The sequence below is a fragment of the Manis javanica genome, chromosome 4, assembly GCF_040802235.1.
Source record: "Manis javanica isolate MJ-LG chromosome 4, MJ_LKY, whole genome shotgun sequence".
NCBI classification, from domain to species: Eukaryota; Metazoa; Chordata; class Mammalia; order Pholidota; family Manidae; genus Manis; species Manis javanica.
In genome coordinates, this window is record NC_133159.1 from 30,057,354 (window position 1) to 30,076,181 (window position 18,828).

General features: G+C 39.3%; 1 protein-coding gene across 16 annotated transcripts in view; it reads left to right on the plus strand.

The window, feature by feature from the left end:
• Positions 1–18,828, plus strand: part of MACF1 (microtubule actin crosslinking factor 1) — a 471,369-nt gene that overhangs the window by 111,074 nt on the left and 341,467 nt on the right. For all 16 annotated transcript variants that reach the window (XM_073233661.1, XM_073233662.1, XM_073233665.1 and 13 more), the window contains exon 3: positions 17,724–17,813. In XM_073233661.1, the coding sequence (XP_073089762.1) occupies positions 17,724–17,813 (90 nt within the window). The remainder of the gene's footprint in view (positions 1–17,723; positions 17,814–18,828) is intronic.

Here is an 18,828-nt window from a genome sequence, read left to right on the forward strand (position 1 = left end):
CTTCTAACTCTGCTGTAGCCTGGGGCCCTATTCATCTTTCAGCTTGACCACTATAATAGTTTCCTATCGAAGTTTTCTATAATAGCAATGATAATGAAATACTATAGTTATTTTAAATAACTATAAATAATAAAATAGTTTTTTGAGTGCATACTGTAAATCAGACATTTTGATTGATTAAGTTCTTTACATGGATTATCCCATTTAATCCTCAGTGACATTATACTGTAGATTCTATTACTATTCCCATTTTATCAGCGAGGAAGATGACTCTTAGGTTAAGTAACTTGTTCAAGGTCACATCACTAGAAAGAGGTAAAACTCAAATTTTAGAATTCAGGCAAACTAAAGTCTAGAACCTGTGCGCTTAACCTCTGCTGTACTGGCCCTGGCTTCTGCCTACCTTTCCAGTGTCAAATTCCTCTCCTACCTTAAGCTCTTGCTGAACTATGTGCCATGCTATTTTATGACTATATATTTTTGTTCATGCTGCTTCCTCTGTGTGGAATATCTTCACCAACTCTGTTCTGCCTGGGTGATACCAATTTAACACCTCAGAAGTATAAGTGCTATACTTCTGTTATAGCACTTACATGTAGCATTTATATACATTCTATATACATTTATATACATTCTGCTACATTGTACCTTGGAGGCAGATACTGTGTCTTATTTTTTGTGTGTATTATGATGAAGAAGAAAGAAATAAGAAAAAATTGCTATTCTTCTCTAATTCCTTCAGTGTGTACCAGTTGCTTCTAGTTCAAAGACACAGAACTCTGTCATGATACAGAACTTTTCACAACCTGGTTCCAATCTGTTCAGGTTCATTTCCAAGCATTCTGCCCTGTGTAGCCTGTGTTGTAGCCACATAAGCTCCCTAAACACTGTGTACTTTCATACCTCTTTGCTTATTCATTTCTCTCTCTAGGATGCACGTCCCAGCCTCCACTGCCTGGCTGTCACCCACTTATCCTGTACGGCCCAGATCTAGTATCACCTAACTGAGACTCTGACCTTCATTCCTCAGACTATATTAATTGTAACTCTGTCTCTATTCCACACCACTGTGAAGAGTTGTCTTGTGTGTTCACACACTGGCCCCCTTTGTTGGAGTGCTCATTGAGGGCTAGGATTGTTGTACTACTTAGAACTACCAAGTATTGCACCAGGGACATGTGAAACACCCAGTATTTATTGCCTTGCATCAGTGATATTTCAGTAATGTTTTATAGCTTATCCTGACTTGATCCTTGCCATAACCCTGATGGAGATAAAGGTATATATCCTCTCAATTTTTACAGCTAAAGAAGTGGGAATTAAAATGGATGAAGTGACTTTCCCAAGATCACACAGCTTGTGATGATGGAGCTAAGGATCATTCACAAGTGTTCTGACCAAAATTACTTGTTACTGTTAAATATGCTCCCAACTTATTCTGCTCTCATACGTCATCTCTAACAATTGCAAGAACTGAATTTGTCCTGCCTCAAGCTTGTGCCCCTAAACTTTGTAGTTGAATACAAATGCTCTGGCTCTCTGCTGTTTAATTGCAGCTGAGGTTGCCTGTTGGGCCTCTGCATCTGTGCCATGTGATGACAGGAGGCCCAGGAAGGGAGAAACTAGAAGAACACAGCATCACATTGTCAGGAACTGGAGGCCAGCCAGAGCTCTGCTCAGATCTCTGGCTATTTTTCATCTCTTCTCAGGCCCCCAGCCTTATCCAACAGCATTTTCTCATCTTGAAATATTTCAGAAAGAGATTCACTGCTCATCAGAATCATTCTCCATGCTGGAATTCCTTGAACTGTGGGCTGAGAATTAGGGATTGAGATTTGTCTTTTGTAATTCAAGCATCCCCAGATACACCCAGATACACCCATTAGTGTTGCCATTGGCAAGTAGACTGAATAGGGTCAAAACAAGCTTCTAAAGTTCTAGATTTCGTTGACCTTGGATCTTTTGAATTCCCAAATATCTGTGTAGGAAACAATTTGTTGTGGAATAAGGAAATTAATTCCTCTTTTAGTTAAGAAGTCCAGTCTTAAAAGAGATTTGTTAAGAGATGTAAAAATTTGAAATATATGAGTCATCTAATTTACAATGCAAACCTTCAAATCCAAGAGTTCTTCTCATATGCTACAACTGTCAAAAATGAAAATCTAGAGTTTTAAACGAGGTTTTATTTAAATTATCTATATCTAGGTCCTGGTAGCTGATGAACTATATCCCCCAAAGAGAATTTTAAGAAGAATGAGAGGATGAGACATAACTGAGAGTATGTGCTCCTAAGGTGGAGGAGAAATGCTTTCTCTGGTTAGTTCCTACTGACTTCAGAGGTTAGTAGGTAGAAAGGAAAGGCCAGTATCTAATCCAGGAGATAGAATAGTTCTTCCTATTTTTATTCATGTATGCAATCTAGAAGACACTGGCCTTCTTGGAATTTTAGTTAAGAATTCCAGATAGACCATCAGAAGTTTTCAAACTCCAGATTTTACTAATGTTCTTAACTTCACAGTTTGAGGCTCTCTAGGTGAGCACAGAGTGGTATATAATGGTAATGATTCCAGACAACTCACTGCTCCCTAAACACTGTGTGGACTGAACTCTCACACCTCTTTGTTTATTCAGTCTGTGGGAGAGGTCAAAGGAGGTTTGCAGTGGAGTTTGAGAGACTGAGCAGGTAGTACTGGTCAGGAGCAGAGGAGAGGAGTACTGCGTTTGTTGTGCAGTGTGACCATCTGGTGGTGGCTTCTGACTATCTCTGCCTGCACCTGTGTTTTCAGGGCTTGATTTCACTCTAAATACACCACTGAAAGGTTGAGCCTTACATGTGGACTTGTATTCTCTACTCTATTTACATAAATGCCTGCCTATTAAGTAAAGCAACTCTTTGTTGATTTTAAAATCATCTTCATCCTCAGAGAATCTTTGTTAATCAGGTTTGGCTGGTACCACTGTTAGATTCCTCCAATCTTAAGGGCTTTTCAAAACAGATGATAGAATTCTTATCTGCAGAGAGCCTCACACTGTGCTGTGCTCCCTGCTCTCTCTACTCATTCCAGCAGGGATTCCCAGGTCCATTCCTATTTCCTGCATTCAAGCACAGTTCTGAAAATGAAAAGTCTAGGACAACTATAATCTGCTTTTTAGCAGTAGGCTTTTTCTTGAAGATAAATTTGGTCATTGGACCCATATGGAATTCTCCCCTCTTACAGTTTAGAAATATGTGAAATCAGAAATCCTTCTCAGGTTATCAGGCTTACTTTCACTTTCCCTATATTTTTTTTTTTTTTTTTGAGAGGGCATCTCTCATATTTATTGATCAAATGGTTGTTAACAACAATAAAATTCAGTATAGGGGGGTCAATGCTCAATGTACAATCATTAATCCATCTCAAGCCTAATTCTCATCAGTCTCCAATCTTCTGAAGCATAACGAACAAGTTCTTACATGGTGAACGAATTCTTACAGAGTGAATAAATTCTTACATGGTGAACAGTACAAGGGCAGTCATCACAGAAACTTTCGGTTTTGATCATGCAATATGACCTATAAACCATCAGGTCAAATATGAATATTCATTTGATTTTTGTACTTGATTTATATGTTGATCCCACATTTCTCCTATTATTATTATTATTTTTATTTTTAATAAAATGCTGAAGTGGTAGGTAGATGCAAGATAAAGGTAGAAAACATAGTTTAGTGCTGTAAGAAGGCAAATATAGATGATCAGATGATCAGGTGTGTGCCTATGGACTAAGTATTAATCCAGGCTAGACAAGGGCAGCAAGACATCCACGGATGCAGAAGATTTCTCTCAAAGCAGGGGGGGTGAGGTTCTGAGCCTCACCTCTGTTGATCCCCAAATTCTCACCTGATGGCCCCCCTGCGACTGTGCCTGTCTTAGGTTGTTCCTCCCTTGAGGAATCTTACCCGTCTCTGGCTAACCAGTCATCTTCCGGGGCCATACAGGGAAATGTAAAGTTGGTAAGTGAGAGAGAAGCCATATTGTTTGCAAAGGTTAGCTTTTTACTTCTTTGCAGATTTATGCCCTGTGGCTTCTATGCCCAGCACTTGTCTCGAGGTATCTTTACCACCTGGAGGAATTATGATACTCGGTAAATTCGATATGAGGCACGAATTCTATTTAAGGTTTGTAATTAGGAAGGAAGAAGAAAAGCTATAGATGTAGCATATGAAGGAAACTTGGGAGGATTGATTATTTCTTTGACATATCTTCTTGTATAGTACCTTAAGTATGTATAGGTTTTAAACTACTAACTAATTTGCACACACATATTAACATAATAGGAATACGGTGACATAAACAAAGCAAATCTATAATTACCAGCCATCTCCAGTGAAGCCAAGAAAACCATTTAGGCACCCTAGGCATTTGTGAAAATTTATCTATGATATGATGGATATTGTCCAACTGTACTTGAACCATCAGACAAATTAAAGCAGCCCATTTCTGGGATCTGTTCACATCCCATATGTTCTTTTAACCATAGATAGTCTATAGTCATGAGATTTTGGGGTGCTACAACTTGCACCCCTCCCAACTCCTGGTTGAGTTCCAACAGTACAGATCCAGTCAAATTCGTTGTCTCACTGTATGCACATGCCAGCCTAGACATCTCCCTCCTCCTTCTTATGGCAAGTCCAGGAGACGGTGGGCTGGATGCAGCCACAACCGCAGCATCGTCCGGATCCCTGTGGAGGCTTTTTGATGATCATCCCCCGGCACGAGTCCTCCAGAGTGCTGATGCCGGAAGCTCCTCCTCATATCGTATCTTAGTTCATTTTCTGGGTATCCAAGCTAGGCCTTGATCTTCTGCGTAGAAACAAACAGACCCTTTGCCCACACTTTGACATGCCCTCTATACCACTGTGCAGAACTCATTGGAGGTCAGCACACAGTAACTGCTTTTTTTTTTTTTTTTTTAATTAAGAGAAAGGAATATTATCAGAAAAGAGTACCTCCATAGCTGATCATCTGACACCCTTTAAGTGATCAACATTAAGGATATTTAAAGCATGCGTTGATCTTTGATTTACCAATAGTTTTATCCTGTTAAGGAGTAATCCCCCTTTTCTTTCTTTCTTTCTTTTTTTTTTTTAAATTTTTAATCTACACTTACCTGAAGAATACTATGTTTACTATGCTCTCCCCTATATCAGGTCCCCCCTAACAACCACATTACGGTTACTGTCCATCAGCTTAGCAAAATGTGGTAGAGTCACTACTTGTCCTCTCTGTGTTGTGCAGCCCACCCTCCCCTTTCTCCCTCCCCCCCATGCATGCTAATCTTAATACCCCCCTTCTTCTTCCCCCCCCTTATCCCTCCCTGCCCACCCATCCTCCCCAGTTCCTTTCCCTTTGGTACCTGTTAGTCCATTTTTGGGTTCTGTAATTCTGCTGCTGTTTTGTTCCTTCAGTTTTTCCTTTATTCCTATACTCCTCAGATGAGTGAAATCATTTGGTATTTCTCTTTCTCCGCTTGGCTTATTTCACTGAGCATAATACTCTCCAGCTCCATCCATGTTGCTGCAAATGGTTGGATTTTTCCACTTCTTATGGCTGAGTAGTATTTCATTGTGTATATGTACCACATCTTCTTTATCCATTCATCTACAGATGGACATTTAGGTTGCTTCCAATTCTTGGCTATTGTAAATAGTGCTGCGATAAACATAGGAGTGCATCTGTCTTTCTCAAACTTGATTGCTGCGTTCTTAGGGTAAATTCCTAGGAGTGGAATTCCTGGGTCAAATGGTAGGTCTGTTTTGAGCATTTTGATGCACCTCCATACTGCTTTCCACAATGGTTGAACTAATTTACATTTCCACCAGCAGTGTAGGAGGGTTCCCCTTTCTCCACAGCCTCGCCAACATTTGTTGTTGTTTGTCTTTTGGATGGCAGCTATCCTTACTGGTGTGAGGTGATACCTCATTGTAGTTTTAATTTGCATTTCTCTGATAATTAGCGATGTGGAGCATCTTTTCATGTGTCTCTTGGCCATCTGTATTTCTTTTTTGGAGAACTGTCTGTTCAGTTCCTCTGCCCATTTTTTAATTGGGTTATTTGTTTTTTGTTTGTTGAGGCGTGTGAGCTCTTTATATATTCTGGACGTCAAGCCTTTATCAGATCTGTCATTTTCAAATATATTCTCCCATACTGTAGGGTTCCTTTTTGTTCTATTGATGGTGTCTTTCACTGTAGAGAAGCTTTTCAGCTTAATGTAGTCCCACTTGCTCATTTTTGCTGTTGTTTTCCTTGCCCGGGGAGATATGTTCAAGAAGAGATCACTCATGTTTATATCTAAGAGGTTTTTGCCTATGTTTTTTTCCAAGAGTTTAATGGTTTCGTGACTTACATTCAGGTCTTTGATCCATTTTGAGTTTACCTTTGTATATGGGGTTAGACAATGGTCCAGTTTCATTCTCCTACATGTAGCTGTCCAGTTTTGCCAGCACCATCTGTTGAAGAGACTGTCATTTTGCCATTGTATGTCCATGGCTCCTTTATCAAATATTAATTGACCATATATGTTTGGGTTAATTTCTGGGGTCTCTAATCTGTTCCACTGGTCTGTGGCTCTGTTCTTGTGCCAGTACCAAATTGTCTTGATTACTATGGCTTTGTAGTAGAGCTTGAAGTTGGGGAGTGAGATCCCCCCTACTTTATTCTTCTTTTTTAGGATTGCTTTGGCTATTCGGGGTCTTTGGTGTTTCCATATGAATTTTTGAATTATTTGTTCCAATTCATTGAAGAATGTTGCTGGTAATTTGAGAGGGATTGCATCAAATTTGTATATTGCTTTCGGCAGGATGGCCATTTTGACGATATTAATTCTTCCTAGCCATGAGCATGGGATGAGTTTCCATTTATTAGTGTCCCCTTTAATTTCTCTTAAGAGTGACTTGTAGTTTTCAGAGTATAAGTCTTTCACTTCCTTGGTTAGGTTTATTCCTAGGTATTTTATTCTTTTTGATGCAATGGTGAATGGAATTGTTTTCCTGATTTCTCTTTCTATTGATTCGTTGTTAGTGTATAGGAAAGCTACAGATTTCTGTGTGTTGATTTTGTATCCTGCAACTTTGCTGTATTCCGATATCAGTTCTAGTAGTTTTGGAGTGGAGTCTTTAGGGTTTTTTATGTACAGTATCATATCATCTGCAAATAGTGACAGTTTAACTTCTTCTTTACCAATCTGGATTCCTTGTATTTCTTTGTTTTGTCTGATTGCCGTGGCTAGGACCTCCAGTACTATGTTAAATAACAGTGGGGAGAGTGGGCATCCCTGTCTGGTTCCCGATCTCAGTGGAAATGCTTTCAGCTTCTCGCTGTTCAGTATAATGCTGGCTGTGGGTTTATCATATATGGCCTTTATTATGTTGAGGTACTTGCCCTCTATTCCCATTTTGCTGAGAGTTTTTATCATGAATGGATGTTGAATTTTGTCAAATGCTTTTTCAGCATCTATGGAGATGATCATGTGGTTTTTGTCTTTCTTTTTGTTGATGTGGTGGATGATGTTGATGGATTTTCGAATGTTGTACCATCCTTGCATCCCTGGGATGAATCCCACTTGGTCATGGTGTATGATCCTTTTGATATACTGTTGAATTCTGTTTGCTAATATTTTATTGAGTATTTTTGCATCTACATTCATCAGGGATATTGGTCTGTAATTTTCTTTTTTGGTGGGGTCTTTTCCTGGTTTTGGTATTAGGGTGATGTTGGCTTCATAGAATGAGTTTGGGAGTATTCCCTCTTCTTCTATTTTGTGGAACACTTTAAGGAGAATGGGTATTATGTCTTCTCTGTGTGTCTGATAAAATTCCGAGGTAAATCCGTCCGGCCCCGGGGTTTTGTTCTTGGGTAGTTTTTTGATTACTGTTTCAATTTCTTTGCTTGTAATTGGTTTGTTTAACTTTTGTGTTTCTTCCTTGGTCAGTCTTGGGAGGTTGTATTTTTCTAGGAAGTTGTCCATTTCTTCTAGGTTTTCCAGCTTGTTGGCATATAGGTTTTCATAGTAGTCTTTAATAATTCTTTGTATTTCTGTGGAGTCTGTCGTGATTTTTCCATTCTCATTTCTGATTATGTTGATTTGTGTTGACTCTCTTTTTCTCTTAATAAGTTGGGCTAGAGGCTTATCTATTTTGTTTATTTTCTCAAAGAACCAGCTCTTGGTTTCGTTGATTTTTGCTATTGTTTTATTCTTCTCAATTTTGTTTATTTCTTCTCTGATCTTTATTATGTCCCTCCTTCTGCTGACTTTAGGCCTCATTTGTTCTTCTTTTTCCAGTTTTAATAGTTGTGATGTTAGACTATTCATTTGGGATTGTTCTTCCTTCTTCAAGTGTGCCTGGATTGCTATATACTTTCCTCTTAAGACTGCTTTCGCTGCATCCCACAGAAGTTGGGGCTTAGTGTTGTTGTTGTCATTTGTTTCTATATATTCCTTGATCTCTATTTTGATTTGTTCATTGATCCATTGATTATTTAGTAGCATGTTGTTAAGCCTCCATGTGTTTGTGAGCCTTTTTGTTTTCTTTGTAGAATTTATTTCTACTTTCATACCTTTGTGGTCTGAAAAATTGGTTGGTAGAATTTCAATATTGTGGAATTTACTGAGGCTCTTTTTGTGAGCTAGTATGTGGTCTATTCTGGAGAATGTTCCATGTGCACTTGAGAAGAATGTATATCCTGTTGCTTTTGGATGTAAAGTTCTATAGATGTCTATTAGGTCCATCTGTTCTAGTGTGTTGTTCAGTGCCTGTGTGTCTTTACTTATTTTCTGCCCGGTGGATCTATCCTTTGGGGTGAGTGGTGTGTTGAAGTCTCCTACAATGAATGCATTGCAGTCTATTTCCCTCTTTAGTTCTGTTAGTATTTGCTTCACATATGCTGGTGCTCCTGTATTGGGTGCATATATATTTAGAATGGTTATATCCTCTTGTTGGACTAAGCCCTTTATCATTATGTAGTGGCCTTCTTTATCTCTTGTTACTTTCTTTGTTTTGAAGTCTGTTTTGTCTGATATTAGTACTGCAACCCCTGCTTTCTTCTCACTGTTGTTTGCCTGAAATATGTTTTTCCATCCCTTGACTTTTAGTCTATGCTTATCTTTGGGTTTAAGGTGAGTTTCTTGTAAGCAGCATATAGATGGGTCTTGCTTTTTTATCCATTCTATTACTCTATGTCTTTTGATTGGTGCATTAAGTCCATTTACATTTAGGGTGACTATTGAAAGATATGTACTTATTGCCATTGCAGGCTTTAGATTCGTGGTTACCAAAGGTTCAAGGTTAGCTTCTTTAGTATCTTACTGCCTAACTTAGCTCGCTTATTGAGCTGTTATATACACTGTCTGGAGAGTCTTTTCTTCTCTCCCTTCTTATTCCTCCTCCTCCATTCTTCATATGTTGTGTGTTTTGTTCTGTGCTCTTTTTAGGGGTGCTCCCATCTAGAGCAGTCCCTTTAGGATGCCCTGTAGAGGTGGTTTGTGGGAAGCAAATTCCCTCAGCTTTTGCTTGTCTGGGAATTGTTTGATCCCACCATCATATTTAAATGATAGTCGTGCTGGATACAGTATCCTTGGTTCAAGGCCCTTCTGTTTCATTGCATTAAGTATATCATGCCATTCTCTTCTGGCCTGTAGGGTTTCTGTTGAGAAGTCTGATGTTAGCCTGATTGGTTTTCCTTTATAGGTGACCTTTTTCTCTCTAGCTGCCTTTAAAACTCTTTCCTTGTCGTTGATCCTTGCCATTTTAATTATTATGTGTCTTGGTGTTGTCCTCCTTGGATCCTTTCTGTTGGGGGTTCTGTATAATTCCATGGTCTGTTCGATTATTTCCTCCCCCAGTTTGGGGAAGTTTTCAGCAATTATTTCTTCAAAGACACTTTCTATCCCTTTTCCTTTTTCTTCCTCTTCTGGTATCCCTATCATACGAATGTTTTTCCTTTTGTATTGGTCACATATTTCTCTTAGTGTTGTTTCATTCCTGGAGATCCTTTTATCTCTCTCTATGTCAGCTTCTATACGTTCCTGTTCTCTGGCTTCTATTCCTTCAATGGCCTCTTGCATCTTATCCATTCTGCTTATAAATCCTTCCAGGGATTGTTTCACTTCTGTGATCTCTTTCCTGACATCTGTGATCTCCTTCCGGACTTCATCCCACTGCTCTTGCATTTTTCTCTGCATCTCATCCCATTGCTCTTGCATTTTTTTCTGCATCTCTGTCAGCATGTTCATGATTTTTATTTTGAATTCTTTTTCAGGAAGACTAGTTAGGTCTGTCTCCTTCTCAGGTGTTGTCTCTGTGATCTTTGTCTGCCTGTAGTTTTGCCTTTTCATGGTGATAGAGATAGTTTGCAGAGCTGGTACAAGTGACCGCTGGAAGAGCTTCCCTTCTTGTTGGTTTGTAGCCTTTTCCTGGGAGAATAGCGACCTCTAGTGGCTAGTGCTGGGCAGCTGTGCGCAGACAGGGCTTCTGCTTCCTGCCCAGTTGCTTTGGGGTTTATCTCCGCTGTTGCTGTGGGCTTGGCCTGGCTGGGGCTGTTCCTCCAAAATGGTGGAGCCCCGTTGGAGGGGGAGCAGCCAGGAGACTATTTATCTCCGTAAGGGGCCTCTGTGCTCCCTGCTGCCCAGGGGGTTAGAGTGCCCAGAGATCCCCAGATTCCCTGCTTCTGGTCTAAGTGACCTGTCCTGCCCCTTTAAGATTTCCAAAAAGCACTCTCCAAACCAAAACAACAGCAGCAACAATGAGAGAGGGAACAGAAACAAAGAGAAAAAAAAAAGGAAGAAAAAGGAAAAAACAAGCGATTTTTTTTTTTTTTTTTTTTGTCCTCAGGTGCCGGTCCCAGGCACCCGCTCACTGGTCCTGCTGCCCTGTCTCCCTAGCACCAGGGTCCCTGTCCTTTCAAGGCTTCCAAAAAGCACCCACCCACCGGTCCCGCAGGGAAGGAACGCTCAATATTCTTTGTCCTCAGGCACTGGTCCCACGCACCCGCTCACCAGTCCCGCCGCCCTGCCTCCCTAGCACCGGGGTCCCTGTCCCTTCAAAGCTTCCAAAAAGCACTCGGCAAAAAGAGAGAAAAAAAAGGGGAAAAACGCGCGATTTCTTCCGTCCTCAGGTGCTGGTCTCAGGCACCCACCCACCGGTCCCACAGGGAAAAATGCGGGATATTCTTTGTCCTCAGGTGCCGGTCCCAGGCACCCGCTCGCCAGTCCCGCCGCCCTGCCTCCCTAGCACCGGGGTCCCCGTCCCTTTTAGGCTTCCAAAAAGCACTCGCAGAAAAGAGAAAAAAAAAGGGGAAAAACGCGCGATTTCCTCTGTCCTCAAGTGCCGGTCTCAGGCACCCGTCCACCGGTCCCGCAGGGAAAAACGGGGGATATTCTTTGTCCTCAGGCGCCGGTCCCAGCCACCCGCTCACCAGTCCCGCCACCGTGCCTCCCTAGCACTGGGGTCCCCGTCCCTTCAAGGCTTCCAAAAAGCGCTCGCCAAAAAGAGAAAAAAAAAAAAAAGGGGAAAAACGCGCGACCTCCTCCGTCCTCAGGCACCGGTCTCAGGCACCCGCCCCCAGGTCTCGCAGGGAGAAACGCGGGATATTCTTTGTCCTCCGGCGCCGTTCCCAGGCACCTCCTCACCGGTCCCGCCACCCTGCCTCCCCAGCAACGGGGGCCCGTCCCTCTAAGGCTTCCAAAAAGCGCTCGCCAAAAAAAAAAAAAAAAAAAAAAAAACCGCTCCGGTTTCTCTCCACCCGCCGGGAGCCGGGGGGAGGGGTGCTCGGGTCCCGCCGGGCTGGGGCTTGTATCTTACCCCCTTCACAAGGCGCTGGGTTCTTGCAGGTGTGGATGTGGTCTGGATGTTGTCCTGTGTCCTGTGGTCTCTATTTTAGGAAGATTTTTCTTTGTTATATTTTCATAGCTCTATGTGTTTTTGGGAGGAGATTTCCACTGCTCTACTCACGCCGCCATCTTGGCTCCGCCCTCCCTATATTTTTTAGTAAGCATAGCTGAGAACAAATAGCATACTCTCCTCTTTGAAAGTTTCTCCTCTGACCTGTTTATTGCTCTTCAACATACTTTGGAGCAAGGAAATTGAGCTGCTTGTGTTTTCTTTAAACAGTCTTAGAGGGAAGCTTTTCTAGACCAGGTTTTCTGCAGGTGTTAAAGAATACTATAGAGCAATCCATTCTTTTTTTGGGGGTGGGAATCCCCTTATAATTTTTTTTTTGATATCGTTAATGTATAATTACTCGAACAACATTATGGTTACTAGACTCCCCCCATTATCAAGTCCCCCCACAACATACCCCATTACAGTCACTGTCCATCAGCATAGTAAAATGCTATAGAATCATTACTTGTCTTCTCTGTGCCATACTACCTTCCCCATGCCCCCCGCCCCCACATTATGTGTCCTAATCGTGATGCCCCTTTTTCTCCCTTATCCCTCCCTTCCTACTCATCCTCCCCAGTCCCTTTCTCTTTGGTAACTGTTAGTCCATTCTTGGGTTCTGTGGGATCTCTTATAATTTAATAATGTTGATAATATGTCATTTCTACCCTTCAAGCATTACAGAAGCCTTGTGAAGGGAAACAGCACTGAATTAAGAGTCAGAAAACATTGATGGGACCCTCTTCAACTAAATGATCTTCCACAGTTACTTAACTTCTCTTGGCAACACTTCTCTAATCAACAAACTGAGAGTGTTAGAATTAAGTAATCTTTAAAGTCTCTTTGGACTCAGGTTCTAATTCCAAGCACTTAAGTGCAATTTATTCTCTTTGCTAAAGGTGCTCAGAAATTGGGGGAAGTCTGTTATTTTTTCATAACTTCAAGCCAGTCTTTAAAAAGTGGGAGAGTAGAGCTTCCTTGGCTTAAAGCACAGGGACTGGGGAGGATTGTCCTGAGTTAGGGTCTCTCAAAATTAAGTCACTCATTAATTTTAAAAAAATAGCTTTTTAAAGATTTAATTATCATATAGTTCACCCATTTAAAGTATATAATTCAGTGACTTTTGGTATATTCAGAGTTGTGTAACCATCACCACAGTCTATTTTTGGAACATTTTCATCACCCCAAAAAGAAGCCTTGTACCCTTTAGTCATCACCCTTAACTACCCCTGCCATCCCCCCACATGCCATTCCCCCAGCCCTAGGCAGATACTAATCTGCTTTCTGTCTCTGTACATTTCCCTATGCTAGATATCTTGTATAAATGGGATCATGCAGTATGTGGTCCTTTCCTTTGTAACTGACTTCTTTCACTTAGTATAATGTTCTCATTGTTCATCCACATTATAGCATGTATCAATATTTTTTTTTGAAGGATTGCTTCCTTTACAGTAAATGCTACAATATCAGCATGGCAATAGTCTCTGGAGAAAATGTTATAAATAATTTCTTAATTATTGTTCCCTTCTAGGTATCTATGCTTCAAGTCCTTGAAATGAAAGGACTGTTGTTCCATATTGTATTTATCACACTTAAGAGAATCCAGAGTAAAGTATCTCAAAATGTCCCCAATTAGAACCTTCTAATTATCTGTGATATCTCTTAGTCAGCATGTATCAGTATTTATTGCTGAATAATATTCCATTGTATGGATGTACATTTTGTTTATCCACTTATCAAATGATAGGCATTTGGGTTATTTTCACCTTTTGGCTATTATGAACAATGAGTTTCAGTTCTCTTGAGTGTATACCTAGGAGTAGAATTGCTGTGTCATATAGTAACTTGTGTGTAGCCTTTTGAGAAACTGTCAGACTGTTTTCCAAAGCAGCTACACTATTTTACATTCCTACAAGCAATGTATGAGGGTTCTAGTTCCTCTACATCCTCATCAACAGTTATTATTTTTTAAATTATAACTATCCAAGTGGGTGTGAAGTGGTATCTTACTGTAGTTTTGATTTACATTTTCCTTATGTCCAATGTGTTGAGCATCCTTTCATGAGTTTGTTAGCTATTTGCATATATTCTTTGGAGACTTCCACTAATTTTGATAATGATTTTCACAAGGAGAGCAAGCAGGAAAGATTATTGAACTTTTTCACTCGTATGTTGACAGAATAACTTATTATTTGTTGGAAAGAAACATATATAATGATGATTCTTGAGCACTCCTGGCTTCACTTGACTGCCTCTAAAACTTCTGATGCTTAGTCTAGTGGACTTTTTCTTTTCTTTTTCCTGTTTTATTTATATATAATTGACACATCACTGTGTAAGTTTTAAGGTATACAGCATGATAATTTGACTTGCATATATTGTGAAATTATTGTTGCAATAATGTTAGCTAGCATCTAGCATTGCATGGATACAGTAAAAAGAGAAAGCAAAAAGTAAATAAAATGTTTTCCTTGTGATGAGAATTCATAGCATCTTTCACATATATCATACAGCAGTATTAGTTATTGGACTTTTTCATACAGGATTTGTAGAAAACTTTAGAGGCAACCTAGCATGTGCAGAAGAGGTAAAGACTTTAGAATGGGGTAGATCTTTCTGATCCACCTGGCCATTTACTTAGGTGTGTGATCTTGGAATGTTAATTGAGTTGTCTCCACATCCCAGTTCTGTATCTGAAAATTTTCTGACTTATATAGAAGCACTGGTAAATGTCAGCTAGTTCTGTACCTTGTCTAGGCAGAGCTGTGTCCAGTATACTTCAGAAACAGACTATTGTCCTCTGTTGCTAAAAATTCTTCCAGGAAAAGAACTCACTCCCCTCCCCTCCCCCATTACTTCTGTCTTTGCTGGTTTTCATAGTTATTTGGTTATTGTAATCAGACAAAGACCAAGAAATATAATAAGCTAGTTTTCATCTAAGTTTCTTACAAGGTGATTTAATTTTGCTATTCAGAGGTGTAAAACAATTGGAGTTTTCAGAAGAAGATATTAGACCTTGATGTGAAATTAACTTTACATTTTGAAGTGCCTTTTTATTTTCAGTATTCTGTGGTACTTAGTATATCCTATTGATAATACGATCTCACTTGGTCTTCAACCCTACTATAATTTATTTAAATAATTATTTGATGCCCACTCCCACTTTTTATTCCTTATGTTCATGTGTTAGGTATAATAAAAAATAAATCCCTCATTGTTGTCGATTCTCTTCTTAACCCTTATACCAAGTATTTAATATTTTCTGACTTTCTTAAACCTACCATTCATTTCTAATCCGATTTACATTCCACCACTCTCTAGAAAATTATTCTCACAAAAATGACTCTTTTTTGTAGGAAAATTAAAAAACCCTTTCTTAGTCCTCATTCTCCTTGTCCTATAGCGTTTGATGCTGGTGGTCATCCCTGGTGATTATACTTTCTTGGTTTCTTGCCTATGTCTTTCATCTGCCTTCCCCCCACCCTTTGTTGATTGCTTTTCCATCTCCTGCCTTCTAATTTTGGCTATTCCCTCAGGCGTAATCCTTAGCCCTGTGCTCTTCTTTCGTGCCCCTAACCCAGAAAGGCCAATATTTCCCATGTTTTTAGCTAGCACCTCTCTGCATATGACTTCTAAACCTAAGTTCTCAGCTGACCCAGATTGAATTCTGGTATTTCCAGCTGCTTTAAGAATATTTCCATTTGTAGTTTACTTGCTGCTATTTTAAATTGAACATACTTAAAATTGAACTTACATCCCTTCCTTTCTAACCTTCATAATCTGCTTATTTCTGTTAGTTGTGCACTGTGTTTGTTCTAGCCCCAGTCTTGAAACCTTGGACCCATTTGAGGGAGAGGCTTTGAAATCTTGGAGCCACTGGTATGCTGGAGCCAGCTCACATGTGCTTATGAGAGCCAATATTAAGTTTTTGGAAATTTTGTGAGCTGAGTGCTAAGCATAGTTGTTATTAAAAATTAAATTATATAAGCTTACAATTAAATAAGTCATGTAAAAGAAAGGTAATAAATACATCATTTCATAATTATTTTAGTACATTATTATTTTATGCTCAAGGTTAATTATGTCTATTGTATCTCTGTGGTGGAAATACTATACAATGGTATGTTACTGTACACATCTTCCCAACATCACATTTAGTGATATTATATCAGTAGCTGAAAATTGGTCACATGGGAGTATTTACACCATGGAAATCAACAAATGCTACAAGTTTGAGCTAGATGTTTTATTTTGTTTAGATTTAAAGTGATGGTGAAAATGTCAATATTGCAGATTAAACTAAAAAGTGTATCTCGTCTATACCCAATACATTGTATGAGTAGCACAAAAAAATTGAAAGAAATATTCTTTCAGCATTTGAAGGATATTACATAATTCGTCATAAACAATTTTCTCCTATTGGGTAATCTACTCACCACATTCTTATCTCTTTACACATGCACACACACATACACACATACACACATACATGCATACCTGCATATTTCTACTTCTGTACTTTGTCTTATATGACTTTCTCATCTTCTTTCTTTCTATTAAAACATTTTCTAATCCTTCAAATTCTTTCTCTCCTGGGAAATCTTCCCAGATTATTTTCAGCTTTTATCTTTTCTGATGCTTATTCTGTTTTTGAATGCTAAACTGTTAAAATTAGAAATGACTACAGTTCAGTTTTATACTCAAATATAGAAATCCCAATATCCCAGTCTCTGCTTGAAAAATTCTAGGGACTAGAAATCCACTACTTCTGGAAGTTGCCCTTTTCATTGTTGTCTAGAAAATTATGTTGAAAATGAATCTTCTTCCTTGTAGTTTCCACTAGTCCATGGTGTGAGTGTCACTCAGTGAAGCTCTCACAGGACTTGGAATGAACCAGGAGACCTACCCCTTCCTTAAGCTCTGGGTGGCCTTAACTTCCCAATGCCCCTGTTTCTGCAGTTGCTTCTGTGGAATAGGGGAAATAAATAAATAAACTTTGCAGGGCAATTGTTTGGATTAAATAAATTAAATGAGATTATGGCTAATTATAAAGCATAGTAGTTAATGGTAAAGACTAAAATCAGAAAGACCAAACTGAGGTCAGTTTTTCACTTGTTACCTTGGGCAGGTTACTTAACTTCTGTGTGCCTCATTTCCTCAGGTTAAAATAATAATACCTACCATATAAATGTGAGGCATAGACAACATGTATAAACATGTATAGCATTGAGCAGTGTTTGACAATAAACAATTTTCCAAAGTAAGATCTATTTTTTCCATAGTTTCAGGTATAAAAGTGGAATTATGTTTCCCACCCAGAAGGAAAATAATTCTCAAATTCACCATGAGAAATATTTAGTAAGAGGGATGTTAAATAATAGGTTTACCCAGTGAAACACTCAGTGCCCAGCATTGTAGTTTCCTTTGTGGGACTTTGGAAGGCTTTTCTAACTCTGGCTTGACTCATCTGGCCATCATTGACCATCATTTCACATTTAGGTCCATGCAAATTCCTGAGATGTTCCAGGAAAATTAAGACTCCCCACCTCGTCCAAACTTTCTGGGCTATTGTTCAGGGTTGGCTAGAATGTGTAATAGACCTGCTTTAATTTAAAAAACACATGCTTCTGATAAGTGTTAACTTTTCATATGTATTATACTTTAACCTGAAAATTCCTGAATTTTACTATTGTCTACAGCTTCAAATTCTTTAATTTGTGTTCATATAGAAACAGATTGTTATATAGATAATAAAATAATCCAAGATCAGATAAAAATTAGGCTGTTTGATTCTCATGTACAGGTCCGCAAGCATATCAATGACCTTTATGAAGATCTGCGGGATGGCCACAACCTGATCTCTCTGCTAGAGGTCCTCTCTGGCATCAAACTGGTGAGCTTCCCTCTTCTCCTAATGAATGACTTCACAAGGATGGTCCTATTAATGACACATTGGGCCATCTTGCTGAGTTCTAGGGTGGCGGTCATCACTGCCTACTCTGTTACATAGGAGGAAGAAGTAGAAGTGTTTATTGCTAGACTTTATTTCTGTCTCAGACTTATAGTTTACAAATGATGTAATTCATCTTAATTTAAATTGAAGTATCATATTCTCATTTCTTGATGGAATTAGATATCAGTTACACTCCTTTCATATCAAAATGTTTTCTGCTTATTTGTTCCTTATTTGTAGATATTAGTATTTCAGAAATAGTGGATTCACATTCAAAGATTTTTTAATAAGGTGTCTTTTTCTTCCTGGAGTTTTACTTTTAGTCTATATAGACTTCTCCTATTTTCCCATCTATTGTGAATTGTTTTATTTTCTGTGTTCAGCTAAGGACCTGAAGTTCACATTTAAAAGCCTGGGAATTTAGAGTTATTTTTCCAACTTTGTCTTTTCTGTGATTTGCTGAGTCTCACAGGTTTGGAGAAGTGCTGATACTGATGTCTGAACATAGCCCTGGATGCAGTACATTTGGGCTCCTTGGATAATTAAATGTGCCTGCTTCCTACTAAAAAGTATTAAACATTGCTTGGAAAAACACCAAAGTATCTCAAGATAAATCCTATCTGATGGCTTGTCAAATGATAGTTCTTAGACTTGCTCTGTTTGCAGGTTAAAATAACCCTACTTGTGGGCCCACTGTTTCATATATTTGAGCCTAATGGAAGCAGGTGATCCTGTGCAGTTGGTGTCCTATCTCTAGCATCGTAGACAGTATATTTTTCACTTGGGAAGGCCCGGGGCTGAACACTGGAGACACTTGTAGGGACAGAGAGATTGAAGAGGTGCACAGCTCGTGGAGTCAGAGGAGCGCTGCCCACCCCCTGCCTTTGGTGAATGCTTAGTCACTGTTTGTTGTGTTTCAAGAACAGAGTTTGACACGTTAGGTGTCACTGCTTAA